Raw genomic sequence first — 18,417 nt, 5'->3', positions numbered from 1 at the left:
CCCAACAACAAATGGAGGAATCAGGAAACGCAATACCTTTTAATCTTACAAGGAGGACAGACAGAACCGATGAGGTCCGCACCTGCAGCATGGTGGGCAGAATCCACTGGTACCCGCTGAGAGAGAACAGGTGGTTGAAATGCACGGCGGTGTTGATGGCAGTTGCGGTGTACTGCCTGAGGAGGGAGCTGTCCTCCGGGTGCAGCAGCAGGGCTCCGTTGAAGACGTTGAGGAAGAGCATCATCTCGTCGCCCCAGGGGTACTCACTGGGCATGCCCAGGAACATCTCCTCCAGCAGCTTTATCCACAGCACCTTGTGGAGCGTGTCCAGGCCGAACAGCTCTTTCCCTGAGACACATGAGAATACAGGCGAAGTTTAGTGTTTCGCGCCACTTTAGAAACATACTGTACATTCCCAGTGTCCAGTTAGAAATCATGTGCTCACTCTGTCAGCTACAAAGAGACGTCTGAACTGTGGCGAATCCAAAGCCATCAAACAATGTGTAACGTGTAGCTGTGTGGGGCTCTCACCCTGCGGCTCGTTGAAGAGGGAGAACTCTGCATCCACGGCAGTCCTCGGGAAGGAGGGCAGGCGGAGGAGGTCCTCCTGCAGCAGGGACACGTGGGACTGTTTGTGGACCGCAGGGATGTTCTGGGTCAGGGAGATCAGGAACAGGACTCTGCCCACCTCCTCCAGCTTACGAGAGAACACCTGCACACACCAGCCGCCAGATACTGCACTTTACACATATTCACACAAGGCTAGAACTGGGACCTGCTCCTGGTCCTTATGTATAGAATGGCTTCATGGCAATAGTTAGAGAAAGAACAGAAAACGTTTTGTCTTCTAGAGACACATTCCAAACAGAACCCGGAGCGTTCTGTCATGTCAAAACAAATAATACCAAAATTATAACTCAACATTGCTATGCTGTGCTATGATCTGCGGTAGGGCGGTAAACCTAGCTATCCTGGGAATCACAATTTTTCACTCTTTTTACCCGTTTCTGGTGAGTTATACACAAATTTATCACACACAAATGAAGTGTGTGCCAAAATTTGCTCCTCTCCATGTCTCTTCTTCTCTTCTTGATTTAGAAAAAAATATATTCATAACTCAGCATTCAAACCAGCAAACCAGGAATCTAACATTAGCTTCATGCAACGTTAGTGATGAGTGGTGTTTTTTTCCGCTTCTACTGAACAATTTGTTGGGAAAAAACATCCAAATTGACCCGAATTTGGCTTGATTTTATTGGCAAGGCCTCCTATGTATCAATGACAAATGTGGCGGCCATCTTAGAGTTGTCCTCTTAGCCACATTCTAATTATAAGTCATGAAGAAAAGAAAGAAAAAAGACACTGTGGTCTTTTTGGAGTCCTGCGAAAGGTTTACACTCCTTGACAAAAATCGGCTGCAGGACCCATCATTTCACATCCTAACGTACCTGTTTTTGGATGAGCTCCTGGCCCTTATCCGGAAGCATGTGCACCAGGTTGAGCTGAGGCGACACCGACCGGCGGAACGGGTAGATGTCCCTCACGTACGTCTGAATGAGGAGGAAAAGGGGCGGAATAAAAACCTTTGGACAAACCACTTGAGCTTTCCTTTAGCCGACGGGTTCACCTTGGAGTAGTGGATGAGGTTCCACCGTTTGTCCATGAGGAAGTAGTGTGCGGACCTGGCCTCGGGGATGTTGAAAAACTCCAGACATTCCTGAATCAACAACGCAACTTAATTCGATTTGGGACAAGCTGGTGGAATAAAACAAACAACTAAAACGATCTTACTTTGAGCAGTGCTTCAAACTGGGTGTCCTCGTGCACTGGGAGCTGTGTTGGGATGTCACACTCGTTCTGACCATGAACCACCAGTGTCTTTGTCCCTGGAATGACAGAAGCACACATTTTATAACTTCCCATGTTTTCTCCACACTCACCCCGACCACCGTGAATGTCTCACACTAAAGTCCAGAATCACCCCCCCCCCTGTCCATTTCATACCAACCTGGCATGGAGGCAGTGACCAGCAGCTTGACCTCACACTGCTCCTTCTTCATGGTCTGCTTGAGGTCTTTGAAGAAGAGCCCCTCCACGTAGCGCACCACCTCCCACAGGAAGGTCAGCGTGGCCGAAATGGCGTCCATGCCCCACTCACACGGGGTCCGCACGAAATACATGATGAGGCCCACCTGAGAGGAAGGAAACTTAGTAAATGTAGTAGTATTCCATGGTAATTACTCATTATTTTTCTCTCGTTGGTTCTTGTAGTTTGTTTCGGGAATCAAAACGAGATATTCCATAATGAAGTTGTTGTGGACATTTGTGTTGTTGCTCAGGACTGGGACTGAAAAACAGCCCTGGACTCTGACCAGCCTGGCCCAAATTAGCGTAATTGTGCACTTCCACAAATACATATTTTAACCTCTTACCACCCGCCTTAACATTAACGAGTTCATTTTCCCCAGTTCGGCTTTTTATTATTATTTTTTTGACTGGTATCATCAGCAAAAAGAACGGGAAAGGTGGTCGTAGAAACAGAAGCAAAATCATTAACCTCTTAACTCCCGCCTGAACCGAGAGGATCTTTTTCCTCACGTCATCAGATTTTTTTTCCATCATTTTTTTGTTGGGTATTTTTTGTCATTTTTTGACACATTTTTATCACATTTTTGTCATTTTTCTTAATCACATTTTTGTCATTTTTCTTAATCACATTTTTGTCATTTTTTTTATCACATTTTTGTCATTTTTTTTAATCACATTTTTGTCATTTTTTAATCACATTTTTGTCATTTTTTGAATCACATTTTTGTCATTTTTTTATCACATTTTTGTCATTTTTTTAATCACATTTTTGTCATTTTTTTAATCACATTTTTGTCATTTTTTTAATCACATTTTTGTCATTTTTTTTTATCACATTTTTGTCATTTTTTTAATCACATTTTTGTCATTTTTTTAATCACATTTTTGTCATTTTTTTAATCACATTTTTGTCATTTTTTGTCACATTTTTGTCATTTTTGTTTTGTTTTTTAAATTATTTTTTCTATCATTTTTTGTTTTGTTTTTCTCATGTTTTTGTTGACTTTTCATCCCCTTTTTCTCACTATTTTGATGCTTTTCTTTTTAGCTTTTAGATTTGGGTGAAGCTCGGTTGAGGCGGGACTGGTGGCCCGAGAGCCAGTGGCCCTTCTGTGCTCTTCCAGAATGGACATATGGCCAGTCCGCCCCTGTTGTTGCTTCTCACCAGGTAGTTGAAGAGAATGTGAGACGTCTGCGCCGGGAGGTCTCCAATGTTCAGCAGGAGCTTCCTCAGCATATAGATCAGCTCATCCTGAAGGAACAGGTCACTTTTACTCCAGGACTTGGGTAAAATACATCCTTAAAATAGCGGTCTCCTCACCTGTCTGTTGCTCACGGTTAGCTTTTCGAGGAAGTGGCGCAGAACCAGAGCTGGGTCCTCGATCAGGCAGTTCCACAGGATTTGCTGGGCAACTGCGCTCACTACCGGAAGGAACAGAAATAATCAACTACAAGCTCTTTAAAACTAAGCCTCTTGTCTATTTCAACAATTTTTTTGTCTTTTACCGGCCACTCCGTCCTCCCGCACCTCCCCATCCTCCATCAGATGCACTATGGGTAGCACAGCGGCGCAGATGCATGCTGGGAAGACAGCCTGCGGGGGCTGGAGCATGTGGTGAGTCGGGGTGTGCTCCGTTGTGTTCTCTTCATCTAAAAACACATATACAGTATGATCAAACTCAATCCGCACAAAGGAAACATGTCATTATCTGACATAGTGTCTGGGCCGAGGATCTGTGGGAAATGAATGCAGGGTTTATTTACCTTCTGCGCTGGCCAGGGAGCGCACAGACCACACGGAGCCCCTCCTGAAGGAGTAGTTCCGGTGGGAGTTGCTGGAGGTGCAGGACGGGCTGACGGACAGGCGGCGCGAAGCCAGGTTCACCACTTCTTCTGCTGGCAGAGTAATGACACAGTCAGAGGACAGGCACTCACACGCCACACATTCACACAGCTCAGAAACAAGGACTTTTTATGTCAGTTCTTCACTGCAGCCCTGTTTTCAGCCCCGGTTCTAGGGCCAAGGCCACAGTTTGGGGATATAGAGAAGCAGGGTATGTTCCTAAGAGAGGCAATGAGCATCCACAGTGCTCCAGGGCCTGTCAATCAAGCATAAACTTTATAAATCCACAGACCAAAAACCAGCATGGTTCAAAATATCTTTAGGCATCTCCCCTTGGAACCTTAGATTATTATTATTTGTACATCAATTCCCCATTTAAAATTGGATGGTCCCTTTATTATTATAATAATATTATTTCTTGGAGTCTGTTTTTGGGAGATGTAGGAATCCATATTATAGAGTTATTTCTGGAGTTGCCTGAGCCACTAGGGGTGATATCGCAGCAATGTCAGCACCCAGCATGAGGACCAAGAAAATGTACTGTCCTCACCCAATAGGGACCCCTGTATTCTAGCTCAGAGGGAAGAAAGGGCCAAAACAGATATTCATCAAACCTTAATGAAGCTTGACCTATCTTATAGAATAGAAAACATGCTTTTCAGACATTACCAAAATAAAACTAGATCCCCAAAGTTTCCTTAAGGGCAGATTTGAACTCCACAGTATGATTAAGCAGGAAGTGTCACTATTTTGACTTTTTCATTTGTTGTTGTTTTCATTTTTTTCTTTAGCTTGTTGTTTTTGAGGAGAGTCGTATTGCTATAACTTTGCGCTAAAACAAGACTTAAAGAACTCTCCAAACCCAACACATCCCCGGACAGTCATGAAACGAGGCGGTCACTTTGGCTTCAACGCAGCGTGGCCCGTTCTGAACCACTTCTTTCCCGCTCAAATGTGCGAGGCCCCCACCTTCCTCCTCTTGCTCGGGCGGGGGGCTGCAGCTGGGCTCGTAGCACGCCTCCTGGGACACCGGGATGGCGGTGATGATGCTGGCCTCCCTGCCCAGGCGCCGCTTCTCCTCCTCCTGCTGCAGGTTCTTCAGGATGTGCTCCGCTCGCTGGTGTGAGCGCGACACGGCCCGGGCCGAGAACGACTTCTGCAACAGGGGGGCCAAAGAGGGGAGGCCAAATAAAGTCACAAGTAAACAGGGATTTGGAATTGGGCAGCACGGTTTGGGCGGGGAAACGTCCAAAGTTTTTTTTTTTGGACAAAGTATGGAGCTCAACAGTCCGACTTACTTCAAAACCTCTCTGGGTTCAACAAATATAGTGCTTTTTCAATATCATTCACGAGAGGGGTAAGCGTTCCTATATCAAGAGGTGAGAGCGTTCTTCTATCTTGATACCAATGTAAAGTAAGAGACTGCAGACTGGAGACTGCAGAGAGAATTAGGTTACACATTACAAAACAGTGAAAAGAAACTTTCACTTTAAGCTAACAGCATGCTAGCAAATCCACGATGCCATGATGAACACTTAAAGCGCAGAACTGGTCCAGTGATCGTTTATGGGCTTTTAAATGTAGAGGACAGTTCTGTGTTGCCTTCATGATGCAATAAAATCCAGGAAATACCAATTGGGGCAGTTCAGCAGTACGAAGAAACATTTCCTGTCCTTGTTTATTCTTGTCTTCTTCAATTAATTTCAACAGTACGTGGCGGAAAACATGCAACTGTTGGATAATCACTTGCAACGTCGCGTAGGATGTAAATACTTCACCAGCGGAGACTTCTGTGCCCAAAAGTGTAGAAGTTTTCGCCTTAAAGCTAAAGGCTAACAAATGCTAAAACAGCGTCACAATCTTAACATATGCTTCGCTTGACGTTTCTTTAAATCTTTCTTTGCTTTTCAATCCCTTTTCATTTCAAACTGGTGTTAAATATGTGGACAGGATGTAGTCATTATATTAGCACTAGCATTAGCATAGCTAGCTAACCTCCATCGCACCTTTAAACTCGATTTGTTTGAAATGTGAAATTTGAGTGGGACTGTTGAGCTCCATTGCGATCAAATTTCCAATGAAGACTTAACTGCAATAAAAAACAAACCAAAAAAAAAAAAAAAAGCTCATAGTTAAACACGTACAGGAGCATTGACATTTGAGAGAGACTGAAATATGAACTGCTAAACCAATACAAGAGTCACATGCATTTCAGAACATGTTTGTAGATGTCTGAACTACACGGTCCCACCCCAAGGACAATCTTTTGGTTTGTTTTGTTTTTTGAGGACATTGTAGTAACACTTTCTAAAACTACGCACTTTTACTTCATTAATATAGTAACACAGTGATCGTGTGAACAGTTTTCTGCCAACTCAGTCGAAAGTGGTTGGATCTGCTCAATCTGTGGCGGAAATCAGGAGAATCGGATTTAACCAAATTTGTAAAATCATTTATAGCACTATAGATACAGACGGCATTTCTATCGCCCATATATGGTCATGTTTGAAGCAGTTGAAGGGGAAAACAAAGATGAGAAAATAATTACTCCTAAACTACTTTGACAAATGCTGAATTATGAATATAGTTTTCTACCCAGTAAAGATACAAAGACATGGAGAGAAAAAACAGGTTCAACAGCCCAGAATTAAAGAAATAACATCGTGCTACGTGCTAATGCTAGCTATGACTGCTGTTTTTGCATCCAATAAACACTCTGTTCCATATGGGCCCATTTTAGACTTTACTTGAGTGTGATAAATACATTAGGGTTAGGGTTAGATTCCGCAAGAAAACGTCTAACAAGAGTGAAAAATTGTGTTTCCCAAAACATGATTCCTTCCTGCTCGGCAAGGCCACGCCCCCTTGTATGACATGATGCCGTCTGTATCTATAATTAAAGCTATTGCCTAAGTAACCATCCCTGGTCATCATTGTATTGAGCTGCGTCCTGCTGCAGCATCTTTACAGTCGGATTTGGATGTGAATATGAAGCAGATTTTCAGAAAACAAGGCGTTTTTTTGCAACTTGTGATCCAGAGAACACTGTTATGGAGCCCAATAACCAAATGTCTGGTTTAAGGGCACAAGTCAGACATGATTAGGGCTAAATGAATGAATGAACAAGTAACAAGTGTGCAGTTAATACAAAGTGTTACAGCCATGGGGTAGACATTACCTAAAGAGTTTCTACCTTGTGCGATTTGCCGTTTGTGACCATTCAAACCAATTCAACTGTGATCAATCTTGCAGCCCTGAATCGGAGTGCGATCGAAAATGTTACACAATCCGTTGCATGTGGAGCCCGGGGAACGCTCGTCGATGTGAAATGGACAACACAGGAATACAGTAACTCTCCTCCAATTTGCCGAGCTAAAAACACACGGCTGTACTTGTTGCGTTTGGAAATGTGAAGAAGAAAAAAAAGAAGAAGAAGAAGAAGAAGATAAAAGCCATGTGTAACGATTGTGTTTTGGTCTGTGGTTCGGGAGAATTTGCTGTATCTTGTGCACACAGTACTACTCTTCCACAGATACAGGCTGAACACATGGAGAACAAGCAAACGGCAAAGTCATCCTCATCCAATGACCATGCAGCAACGGCACGAAACACAATGTCCAATGTCCGATGCATGCTGTTATTGGGGCACGTTTTGAGATCGTAGAGCCAGAGGTGGGTAGAGTGACTCAAATATTTACTGTAACTGCTGTGTCGAAAATGTCACAGTGAGGTTTCTGCCATTCCATTTCTCGTTCTAGGTCTAGCGTGTGCACAAAGTCAGATCGGGTCACCTACGCTATGGAATACAGAGTCCCTAAAATAGAGAGGCACCGATCCGGCTGATACCGATACTATGATTGACTATCTATCCATATCTGATACATGAGACATTTTATTTCAGTGAAGCAGCAATTTAATGAAGAAATGTCGGGTGGAAAAGTTATTTTTATTTGACTTCTTAAGCTAGAGGTAACGTTCGAGAGCAGTTTGACTTATTTCCCATTGACATGACATGGTTGGCATGGCAACAGTTGAAAATTGTTTGCGTCTATCTATGTCACTTCCTGTCAGTGTCCAATAAGGAAGTGATTTTTGTGTCATACAGTATGCACATTTAACAAGGATCGCTGGACTTTTCTATAATAAATATCCATTAGTAAAAACTCACAATTCAGAAAATGATCTAATCTTTAATCTCATCATTCTTTCTTCATATTAATTTCATAACCTAAATTACAAACACTGCGACCTTCAGGCCAATATTTCTTTATTACTTTAGATGACCTCATCATAGTTTCTGTTAATCCACTTTGTTTCTGCACAAAAGTACTACATTTTGGAAAAAAATAAACTAAACAAATTAAAAATGTAATGGCTAATGCAAAAGGCAAAGTCACATTTGATGGAAAAATAGCACACAAAGCGGTCCTTTCCCACGTATAATGTAATATAATGGCTGAAATAGATTTGACCTTTTATTATCTTGGACGTCAAAGATCAATAACCTCACTTTCAACACAAGTTTTTAAAGGCCCTATACCTGATTTTATTTTATTTATTCATTTATTTTTCATTTCAAACTCATCCCTAATCTTCTTAACATATTTGTAGCCTCCCAGTTCTTCACAGGGACATGTTTATAGGCACATTTCAGGGTCACTTTCACAAGAAAGCTAGAAAACTATCCTCCAAGCTCATGAAATTGATACAAATTGATACAAATTAGATCTACACTGTTTCCCCCACAAATGTCTGAATTTACAATATCGCTCCTTTAAGTAAACTTTTTTGTTCCACTTCCCATTGACTTTATTTAATACTGCACTTTTTTGATTGCTCTGAGACTATAAAATCAGAATTGGTGGTTTATCCTGCTTTTTTATTAGATAAACCACAATGTATTATTATTATCAATGTTTTTTTGTTTTGTTTTATGTTGGTTTCTTAGTTTGGCACAGAACTGAAGTGGATTAACATAAAAGAAGCTATGAACGTGGACATATGCAGCGTGTAATGCCGCTTACGGTACATAGGGGGAGCTCTTCAAAATTGTTATGCCAGTAAAGTCTATGTAAGTAATTACTACCCACCTCTGCACAGGACTAGAGCAAGATGCAGCAATTCAGAAATGACTTATGACTTTTGGTTTGGGGGGGGGATCCAAGATGGAGCAGGACCCGCAGGCGCTCACGGAGGTAAAGGTCCGGAGTTAACAAGATGCATCAGCACAAACATCGGGACATAGATACCAACTTACTATGGTATGGACTGACTGAATTAATGTGGAGTACTAAAAACAAAAACGATAGATAGATAAATTATATGTCAAAGTATAGAATTTCATAACCATGCTAACAGCAGGTGGCAGAAAGTAAAACAGCTGGAATAGAAACTGCATTAAGCGTCATTTTAAAGGCAGCTACAGTGGGTTCAGGAACATTTCAGACCTTGATCAACCTTTGTTACTATTTCATTATGTACCATTCTGATACTCAAAACCGGGTCGAGTTTTCCAAGAAATCCACGACTATTGCCCAGATTTCTGTAAAACGATTCAACTCAATAATGCCTCGAGTAAAAATAGAAAAATTACTACTTAACTGAAGTGTCTGCTGACGACAACAATCTAAAAAAGTCGACATTGATTATTCCGACAATAACAATGTACATTAAAGTGCAAAAGGTTGTAATCCTTTTGCAAAAGATAAAGACGGCAGCTTTGGGAACGCCAACAAATGGTCATGTTCGAAGCTGCCAGAGAGGGAAAAAAAACTACTCACCTAGTGCTACACCATTACTCTAGCAAATACTGAAATATGGATGTATTTTCTACCAAATAAAGACACAGAGACATTGGAGTAATCCAAGTGGCCCACAAATACATAAATAACATAGAATGCTAACCATAACGCTAACTACATGCTACATGCTAACGACTATGTCCCCCATTTTAACGTCTGTAGAGTTCGGGAATGTGATGTCATATCGCTAAGCATTATGGGATTAGCAACAATTGTAAACTTACTGAGATTTTAAAAGTTAAAATACTGGAGTTATTGTTCATATTAAAATACGTGGACACCACAGTGAGTTAGATGTGTTTACCAGCAGTAACTCAGCAGCTAACATAGCTGTTCCATGGCTTTTTTCTCTCCACTTTTTACACTGTTTTTAGCTAATGTTAGTCAGTGGAAATGTATGCTAACAGCTGCAAAGATGGTGGATCTCCATGGTAACTGTGGAATTTCCCGAACTCTACTGAACTCCACTTCTTGCTGGAGCTAGCTAACATTTGCTAAGAGGGCGGGGTTTTTTGCTAAAAAGGTCAAATGATGTCTTGTGTACTTTAACCTCTGACCCCCTGCCTGAACAGAGCACGTTTTCTCCAGTTTGGCTTTCCCCAAAGCCAAAAGCTTCTGACTGGAGAGCAACAGTACTAACTAAGACTTACAATGCTGATCGTATCTTTTTTGTCATATTGTTGCCGCATTTTTGTCACATTTTTGAAGCGTTTTTGTCATATTTTCAACTCTTTTCTGTAATTTGTTTGTCATGTTTTTGCTTCCGTTTTATTGCGTTTTCATTCTCATTTTTGTCGCTGTTTTGATGCTTTAGATTTGGGTAAAGCCACTGGGGAAAAAGTGCTTGGTTCAGGTGAAGGTTAAATGGGGTAAATTCTAAGTCAACTTGGAGCCCTCAATAATGCTGCTGTTTTTGAACATTCATAAAAGTTAAAGCTTGTGGTAAATTCCAATCATTGGCTTTTCTACAGCGTAACAAAGTAACAATGTGTTCAATTTCAGCATCAGACTTTAACATAACAACATAGGAATAAACAGAGGTCTATGAATATTTCCTGAACCCACTGAAAACATGAAACCGACTCAATCATTTTTCATTAACTAGACTGCTTTGCAGGATAAATGTAGGCCTTATTAATAAATCTATTTCAATACTTAAAGCCACGCTGCGGAACATTCCAGGTTGTTAGTGTAACACAAGAACCACACTGTTGCAAAACACTGAAATGTAGACGAACTTGGCAGCGACACCAAATGTGCTCCAAAGGCTCTTGTGCTTGTCTCATTGTAGTCGAAGCAAAACAGCAACAAAGCTTGTATTTACATGTATTTACTGTCTGAAATGTGTCGCAGTATGGCTTTAAAAAAAATTATCTATATTTCTTCAAATTCTAGGAAGAAAATTGAAATAGTTGACAGTGCGTACATGACTTACAGACTGGTCTTCGTTGATGGTGTCCTGCACACTGCCCGTAGTCTGGGGCACCCACGGGGGGTCGAATATGGGCACGCAGGGCATGCCCAGGATCGGGGAGGGCAGCGTGAAGTTGATGCTCGGAGGAGGAATCTGACGAGACATCGTTTTACCGCCGTTAAACAGGCTTCACTTATGAAATCCAAGGGATGTCAATAATAAAGGGTGAAACAATGAAGACCGAATGGAAAAGTATGTGGGTGTACCTTGAAGATCTGCTGCGCGCCCTCCTCCATGCGCGGCCACACCTGGTATCGGAACCGCCACAGCGTGTAGAATTTGAGGATGGAGTTGATGCGCTGGCAGGCCTCTTGGTGCTGGAACTCGGCCATCATCATCTCCGAGACCGCGTCAGGCACCTTCACCGCGCACAGGAGGAACATGGCCGCTGGGAGAACACGGGAGTTTTTACGTTTGAGAGAGTAAAGATGCATTTGCTCATCAAGTTAAACATCCACGTGTCATGATTGTGTTTTCTCCAACACTACAGCGTACTTAAACGACATCAGTGTTTTTCAAACCTTTTTTGACAACAGGCGCATTTTTAGAAGTAAATGTGCTGCATTTCTCAAGTTTTCCGCGCCATGGGAAACAGTTGGCTAAGTTACCTCTGACTGAATAAAATAAAAAGAATGTGCACAGAACCACATTAGAAAGAAAATTAGTCTTATTTAATGGCCTAAGATTGATTTGATCATTTAAACATCAATATTAGACTGTTTGTACAAATAATCAAACTGCCAAACTTCTATTGTACTCATCAATTTGTTAATGTTGGTACTTCGGTCGAGCTTATGACAAGTTGCAATAATCAAGTTTGCCCATAAGAGGTCAGTGTTCAAACAGAATGAAGCGGCTCTGAAGCTTTGAATCTATGACGAGACTTTTGTCGGGAAAGCCTTGAAGTGTCACACAATAAAATTGCCAAGTCTGTCTTTTTAGAACTTAATAGTGCATAATTTCAAGATTCCTGCAGCCCTTGAACACCTCACAAGCAGCTTAAATCACATGACAGTTCCCTGCAGACAATGGACTATTAAACAAAAGAAACATTTGATGTGGATTTCATCCTAGATCAGATGTATTTTTGTAAACTTCTAAAGCTTACCAGCTGCAGCGGCCATGTGCTCGTCCACGCTGAGCAGCAGCTCCCAGGCCGCGGGCTGGATGTCCCCGTACATGTCGTCGGTCAGGATGGGGGCCGCCTTTATCAGCAGGGACAGGGGCGCGGGGGACAGGCTCATCACCTGGTTACGGATGTACTTGAGCATGCCCGTGTCTTTCTTCCCCTCGGCGTTGGAATCCGTGGGGCGCCGCTTCATGGAGGGCGTTCGGAGGCAGGACTTATCTGAGCACTGAGCACAGGAGAATCATCAGTAATGAACTTCAGTCCGTTATAATGACTTCGACATGCATGTGTGCGTGTTTAAACCTCTTTGGTCTTCTTCACTCGCCCGCCGATGTGGCCTGACGCGGCGCTGTCCTCTCTCATGCTGTCCACCGACTCCCCGTACACCAGCTTGATGGCTCGGACCAGGCGGGCGCAGGAGCGGCTGTGGTGCTGGTAGCAGCGCGGGTGGCAGTAGTCTATGTGGGTGCAGATGAAGCTCTGCTGGTTGCAAAGCAGGATCATAATCTGACACAGAGGGAAAGAAGTGGAGACACAGATGAAATATATCACTCTGGAGCACAGTTTTTAAGTTATTCTGTTTACTTTGTTCGTCATGTAGAAAAAATCCCTCTAAAGAAAATGATGTAGTAAAAGTATGTAATTGCACATAGCCTTACATGCAGCCAGGACATGTTCTGATGGTAATTGTCCTCTGTTCCTCCTGAACCCTGGCCTTCAGGCTCAATGCTGGGTTCACTGGCGCTGAAGGGACTCCCTGCAAAATCACAGCCAGCGTTCACATGTTTCTGCCATCTTTGTGTGTCATTTTTCTGAAACCTTTGACTGAAGGTGTTTACCTATGTCAGTGACGGTGTCCCTGCTCTGAGTCTGAGACAGCAGACCATCGTCGTTCTCCGACTCGGAATCCTGCCGGAACTGTTTGGTGCTCTTCAGACTTCCAGCTCGCCTTATCGATGAAAGGGATCCTCCTTTCTTCACTCGGAAGCTTCGGGCTCCTTTGATTTGGAGCAGCCGAGAACCGCCAATGCGAATTTTACGGACGGGGGCTGGAAAACACAAATGTTAAAATGATAAATCGTACAAAAATATATTTTATAAAACGATCCTTCTGCATGTATGCTCTGTCTCTGAGCCACCCTGGGACAAAAGCGCTGGGCTATCTCCATGCCACAGAAACGTAATTGAAACACCAGCACATGCCCCCCCACTGCCACTGCCACTGTCTGCGGAAAATATTCAAGTCTGGCATGGTTTGTAGGGGGAAAAATCTTGGGGTGATCTTCCATTCTTCTGCTAAAGGTGGTGGTCTGACTTCAGGGTGTGGGTGTGGAAGACGCAGGCATGGGACCAATAACATAATGGTTTGGAAATCCATTCAAAATATACAGTATACAATACATATAAAAAAGTCTCACCCTGGACTTCTAGGACCTTCTTCTCCTCACAGGTAGTGTCTGACCTCAGGGTGTGGCTGCTGCTGTTGAGAGAATCGTGTCCATCTTCATCGTCCAGGATTCCAGCAAAACTGATCTTCCTCTCGTAACGATGGCGGCCGAGCTCGGGGTCCAGCCGCAGACGGCAGCTGTCCAAGTCCTTGAAACACATAAACACACAGAGTGACTTCGCTGGCAGAGGAACTTTCTATATGTTTAGATTAGAACACCAGCAGTACTGACCACAAGGGGCTCGGTGCGAGGCCGCGGCAGACATGGGAAAGTCTCTCTCAAAAAAGTGGTGATTTCCAGTAGGAGCTGGCAGGCGGCCATTTTGAGGGCAAAGGGGCACCCGCATTTTGTGGGATTCACTGTGTCTGTAAGAGAGAGAAAAGCAACGAAATGAGACACACTTGGTTATTGTAACTGGGTGCTTGTAAACCTATACTTTATATCACACAAAATACTCACTGTCATCTAAATAGTCCTCTTCCTCATCCTCCTTCTTCATCCTCCTCTTGGTCTCCTCGTCGTAAATATAACCCAGGATGTTGGCGGGAGTCTCACTGTCAGAGTGGCAAAGCTCGCTAAGCCTCGTACCGATGGCCTGGACAAAACATACAGATTTTTAAATGCTTTAGAAGCATGGCACAGATCATGACTAGAGCCTCAGATTTGAAAGTTTATCCTCCATATTTTTTTTCTTTCTTACGTCTCCCCACTGGCAGAAGTGTTTGGCAGCGTTCCACTGCAGTTTCTGGTTCCTCTTGTTGCCGACGATGGGAGACCGGCCCCGGGAGAGGCCCTTTTTGGTGATGTTGACGTGGTGGCCTTTCATCCACTCGGGCCAGTTGCCACGGTTACAGCGGTGAACGAATCGGGCGCATTCCAGGAAGAGCGACGCGCGGGCGACAATCGGAGCTTCCTGTGGCATCAAAGACGATTGATGCATTATTATTTTGACCAAACTACTGTATATAGTTGTGAAATCACTGTGAATGTCAGGTCTTCAAGGCATAACCATAGACTACACCAGTTTATCATTAACAATTCAAAATAATTGATAGCAAACAAGGAAGTAGTGATATATATAAACACAATAAGTTATGCGTGTCATTATCAGTTCAGGATTAACTCTAAGTAATATGTAGTAGCTCCAAACCAAATCGAGAGCGGCGGCCAGGATGGACGCGTCAGGGATGGTCCCGGGCTCGCAGCAGTTCAGCAGAAACTGGAAGCGCTTCATGCCCTGTCGGATGGCGCCCAGATTCACCACGTTCTTGTTCTTCATGGCCTCCTGACTGGCGGCGAGTCGCTCCTGGAATCCGTGCGGACCTGATGGGCGCGGGAGAAAAGGCGACAAGAACAAAAGGTTTGGATGAATGGTGAATTTGAGAGAAAAGGATTGAAAATACGTCACGAGTTCACACTGAGAGCATTGAGCCACCGACAGATGAAGCAAACACGGACACTGCTCGAATGGCGGAGATTACACCCGCATTTTAATTCTTCACTTCTTCATCTGGATTCAAAAAAGAGCTTTGGATACAGAACTGTGTAAAAGCTTGAAGTTTATATGTATTTATTTGATATAAGCCAGAGAAGTCAGCAATGGATTCAATGTCCAGTATCTGACATGTCGATTTGAGTCTTGACCTCATGTTGGATTATGTGACTCTTTTGGGCGTCTCTAGTCTTGATTTGAAATGCAGCCCAAACAATGGCACTTGACTTGATCTAAGTGCACTTTAGGTTCAGGCAACTCGTGGACATGGCTGTATCTAATACATGGTGGAATTCTGGCAGGCTTTACTAGGCAGGCCTTTGAACTGAAAAACTACATTTAAACACTTGTTTATAAGCAGGCAGACATACAAGACAGGTGTGTTAGGGACTAGAGTTCAAGTTTGTGTCCTGTCCCTGGTCCGCAAGTCGCCTAAAAGTGAACTTACCGTAAATGCTCTAATATAGGCCGGGGCCTTTATTTACTCAAGGGCATCTAGGACCAGGCCTTTATTGGAACCAGGCCACAATTAGAGACAGGCCTTTATTTCTATTTGAGCAAAACGGACGACCAGGAAAATGAAGAAAAACGAGATTTGTGTCCATTTGCACCTAAAATATTAGGTTTATTTATTAATTAACATTTCAAACCCTCTCCCAGTGGCTGGCACATTGACACCTTTTATTTTGTTGGGACAACAGGAAGTGTTTTGTTGCTGTTAGCGGAACAATGACATCAATGTCACTGCAGGTTTCTGTTTCGTTTTTACCGCGGACCGGATTATTTGTTGTTCTCTTGTGTAAAAGTTGAGTTTAGACGGAGCGTTTGTGTTCGATCGGAGGAGTTATTTTGAGGCGTGGGACTGACCTGCACACGGAGCAGCTGGACGTGCTTTGAAGACGCGATGGTGACTTTATTAAAACCCTGGAGGGTCACACAACATTTGTTGCTTTCCCTGTTTCCAAATATCGTCACAGGAGGTTTGAAAAGTGGCTAAATCTGTGTCAAAGTTATGCTCGGATCAGCTCCTCCACAGCGTCCCCCTCGGCCCGGGTTCCTGTTTGTTACTTCCTGCACGTGAGTTTTCATTTACACGAGTATGGGACAAATTCCTAACATGGGGAATATTTCTACCGCTATAGTTTCTAATAAAAGCCCCGGCCTGTTTTAGAGACCGGCTTTAATTTGCCTCCGCCAGCCGCAAACCCGGCCTCTGTCAGAGACCCGGCCGCTAATGGAATACAGCCCAGTATTAGAGAATTTACGGTAGACAAAGTCGAGTGCCAAGTCACATGTCTCATTGAGTCACCGAGTCCCTGAAATTAGTCCAAAACCACATCACAGTTTGGATTCTTGAACTTACATCACTGCTTAGCTGAAGTCTACCCTCTCCTCAATGCTTCTGCTCTTGATTTGGAGAATTCTTTTTGGTTACAGTTGTGATATTTCTGTACATTAATCCTTTGCGGAATACCAAAGCCCTGTTTGTTTTAATAAATAGTTTCACTTTTACACATTCCCGTAAAAGCCTTTCGTCCACCACTGTCTTTAAAACAGAATTGATATCAAAATGCCCGGTATAATCGTAGCCACGCGGGAAGCTGCACATGACCCCGCTATGTCCCCTTTGTTTTGAAACCCCAGGCACTGGAAGTCACCAGCGGACACCACCACAGAAGAGACATGCTTCACAGACCGGCACGATTCACGGCAGAAAGATGGTTCGGAGACACGGAGCGCTCCAGACTGCCCGCCGTTCCTCTGCGCCCCGCGAAAGGAGGAGCGGAGGGGAGCTGGGGCGGCGCAGTCTGGACGTGCTGAGTGGGAAAGACAGGAATGTTAGAGAAGATGTGGAGAGTCACACACTAACGGTGGGGGATTTTCAACTCATCGTAATATCCAGGTGTCAGTGCTGCGCCTTCCTTTTTTTGGGAAAACATAATAGTGTGTCTAACAGGCAAAACAAAAAAGAAGGGGGATTTCATTGGCAGAGGCAGGTCGTACTCAGTTACATTTACTCAAGTCCATATACTTGAGTAAAGCAAGGGACACACTGGAGAAGTTTTAGATTCCTTCAGATTCATTTGCCATTTGAAGTTTTAGTGACTAGGGAAAATAATTACATTTAGAGATATTAATTTGAAATTTTTGCAGAACATTACTTTTACTTTCTTAAAAATGTATTGCAAGTTTCCTGTCATTTTATGCTGTGTTTATATTTGTATAGGCCTGGAGGACAAAAAAAAAGGAAAAAGAAGCAGAGAGAGTGGACACCCCTGTCACGCGCCTCATATAAAAAGAACTGATGTTATGCATAGAAATGGACAACATTGCAGATATTTTAAGCAACAAAATCTGAATAATGGATAGACCCAGATTTTATTTAGTTGATGTATATGTTCAGAGGGGATTTTGGATCTTGTTTAGTTTTTGAATAAGCTATTTATAAGTGAAAAAATATGTAAAATAAAAAGTTACATTTCATCTTCTTTATTGGGGGGTTCAAAATTTTGAACAAATCAGGCTGGGAGTTGTAAAAAAAAAAGAATTAGAATCCATTTTTATACTCTGACATTAAAACTAAGATGTTAAAGTGATAGTCTGGAAGTTAAAATGTTTTACAGAGGGGAGGAATTTGATTGTTTACTTTCAAATTTCACAGACTATAACTTTAAGGAGGAAAACTAGCTAAAAATCTCAAACTCCTTTACATTATTATTATTATTTTTTTTTAATCTGTGGCTTCACATGAGGGAGAGATTACTAATTGTGGAAAAAATGTCCTTATGTGGTCTGTCCACTTGAACACCTTTTAAAATAGCTTATCATTTTTAAAGTTCTCTTGTGTGTCCCAGGCTTAACTGACCAACTAGCTTAAAAACATCTTCGAAAAGATAATTCTTGGTGTCAATTATCCAAGCATTAAAGATAGAACCTTGATCTGTCCCCTCTGTCTGCTTTTAGTGAGAAACATCTGTACTGTGTTTCTAATTTTATGGATCTGAAAAACAAAAGAATAAAGAGCAACAAAAAAGTTTGGTTGATTTGAAAAGATATTAATGAGTTAAAAACGACTCGTCCCACGCTACTTTTCAGAACTAAAGAATGGACAGAATCAAAGATGACACGGAAGGAAGGGCCA

The 18,417-nt window shown here is 42.8% G+C and overlaps 1 protein-coding gene across 17 annotated transcripts in view; it reads right to left on the bottom strand.

Annotated features, from left to right (window-relative positions):
* Positions 1–18,417, bottom strand: part of unc80 (unc-80 homolog (C. elegans)) — a gene marked incomplete at its 3' end in the record, with an annotated part of 55,155 nt that overhangs the window by 12,803 nt on the left and 23,935 nt on the right. For 6 of the 17 annotated variants that reach the window (XM_079581469.1, XM_079581467.1, XM_079581480.1 and 3 more), the window contains 23 exons: positions 14,934–15,106; positions 14,484–14,696; positions 14,243–14,378; positions 14,015–14,148; positions 13,754–13,931; positions 13,175–13,384; positions 12,995–13,092; positions 12,639–12,842; positions 12,315–12,561; positions 11,413–11,594; positions 11,159–11,299; positions 9,189–9,221; positions 4,901–5,102; positions 3,853–3,984; positions 3,595–3,738; positions 3,410–3,510; positions 3,254–3,340; positions 2,009–2,192; positions 1,792–1,886; positions 1,628–1,717; positions 1,449–1,550; positions 532–712; positions 83–348 (listed from right to left, as the gene is read on the bottom strand). In XM_079581469.1, coding sequence (XP_079437595.1) covers positions 83–348; positions 532–712; positions 1,449–1,550; positions 1,628–1,717; positions 1,792–1,886; positions 2,009–2,192; positions 3,254–3,340; positions 3,410–3,510; positions 3,595–3,738; positions 3,853–3,984; positions 4,901–5,102; positions 9,189–9,221; positions 11,159–11,299; positions 11,413–11,594; positions 12,315–12,561; positions 12,639–12,842; positions 12,995–13,092; positions 13,175–13,384; positions 13,754–13,931; positions 14,015–14,148; positions 14,243–14,378; positions 14,484–14,696; positions 14,934–15,106 — 3,533 coding nt within the window. The remainder of the gene's footprint in view (positions 1–82; positions 349–531; positions 713–1,448; positions 1,551–1,627; positions 1,718–1,791; positions 1,887–2,008; positions 2,193–3,253; positions 3,341–3,409; positions 3,511–3,594; positions 3,739–3,852; positions 3,985–4,900; positions 5,103–9,188; positions 9,222–11,158; positions 11,300–11,412; positions 11,595–12,314; positions 12,562–12,638; positions 12,843–12,994; positions 13,093–13,174; positions 13,385–13,753; positions 13,932–14,014; positions 14,149–14,242; positions 14,379–14,483; positions 14,697–14,933; positions 15,107–18,417) is intronic. The other 11 variants (XM_079581475.1, XM_079581468.1, XM_079581472.1 and 8 more) reach the window with 7 other exon arrangements.

The sequence above is a fragment of the Gobius niger genome, assembly GCF_951799975.1.
Source record: "Gobius niger genome assembly, chromosome: 23".
Classification (NCBI taxonomy): domain Eukaryota; kingdom Metazoa; phylum Chordata; class Actinopteri; order Gobiiformes; family Gobiidae; genus Gobius; species Gobius niger.
This window is presented reverse-complemented; position numbering and strand designations above follow the sequence as displayed.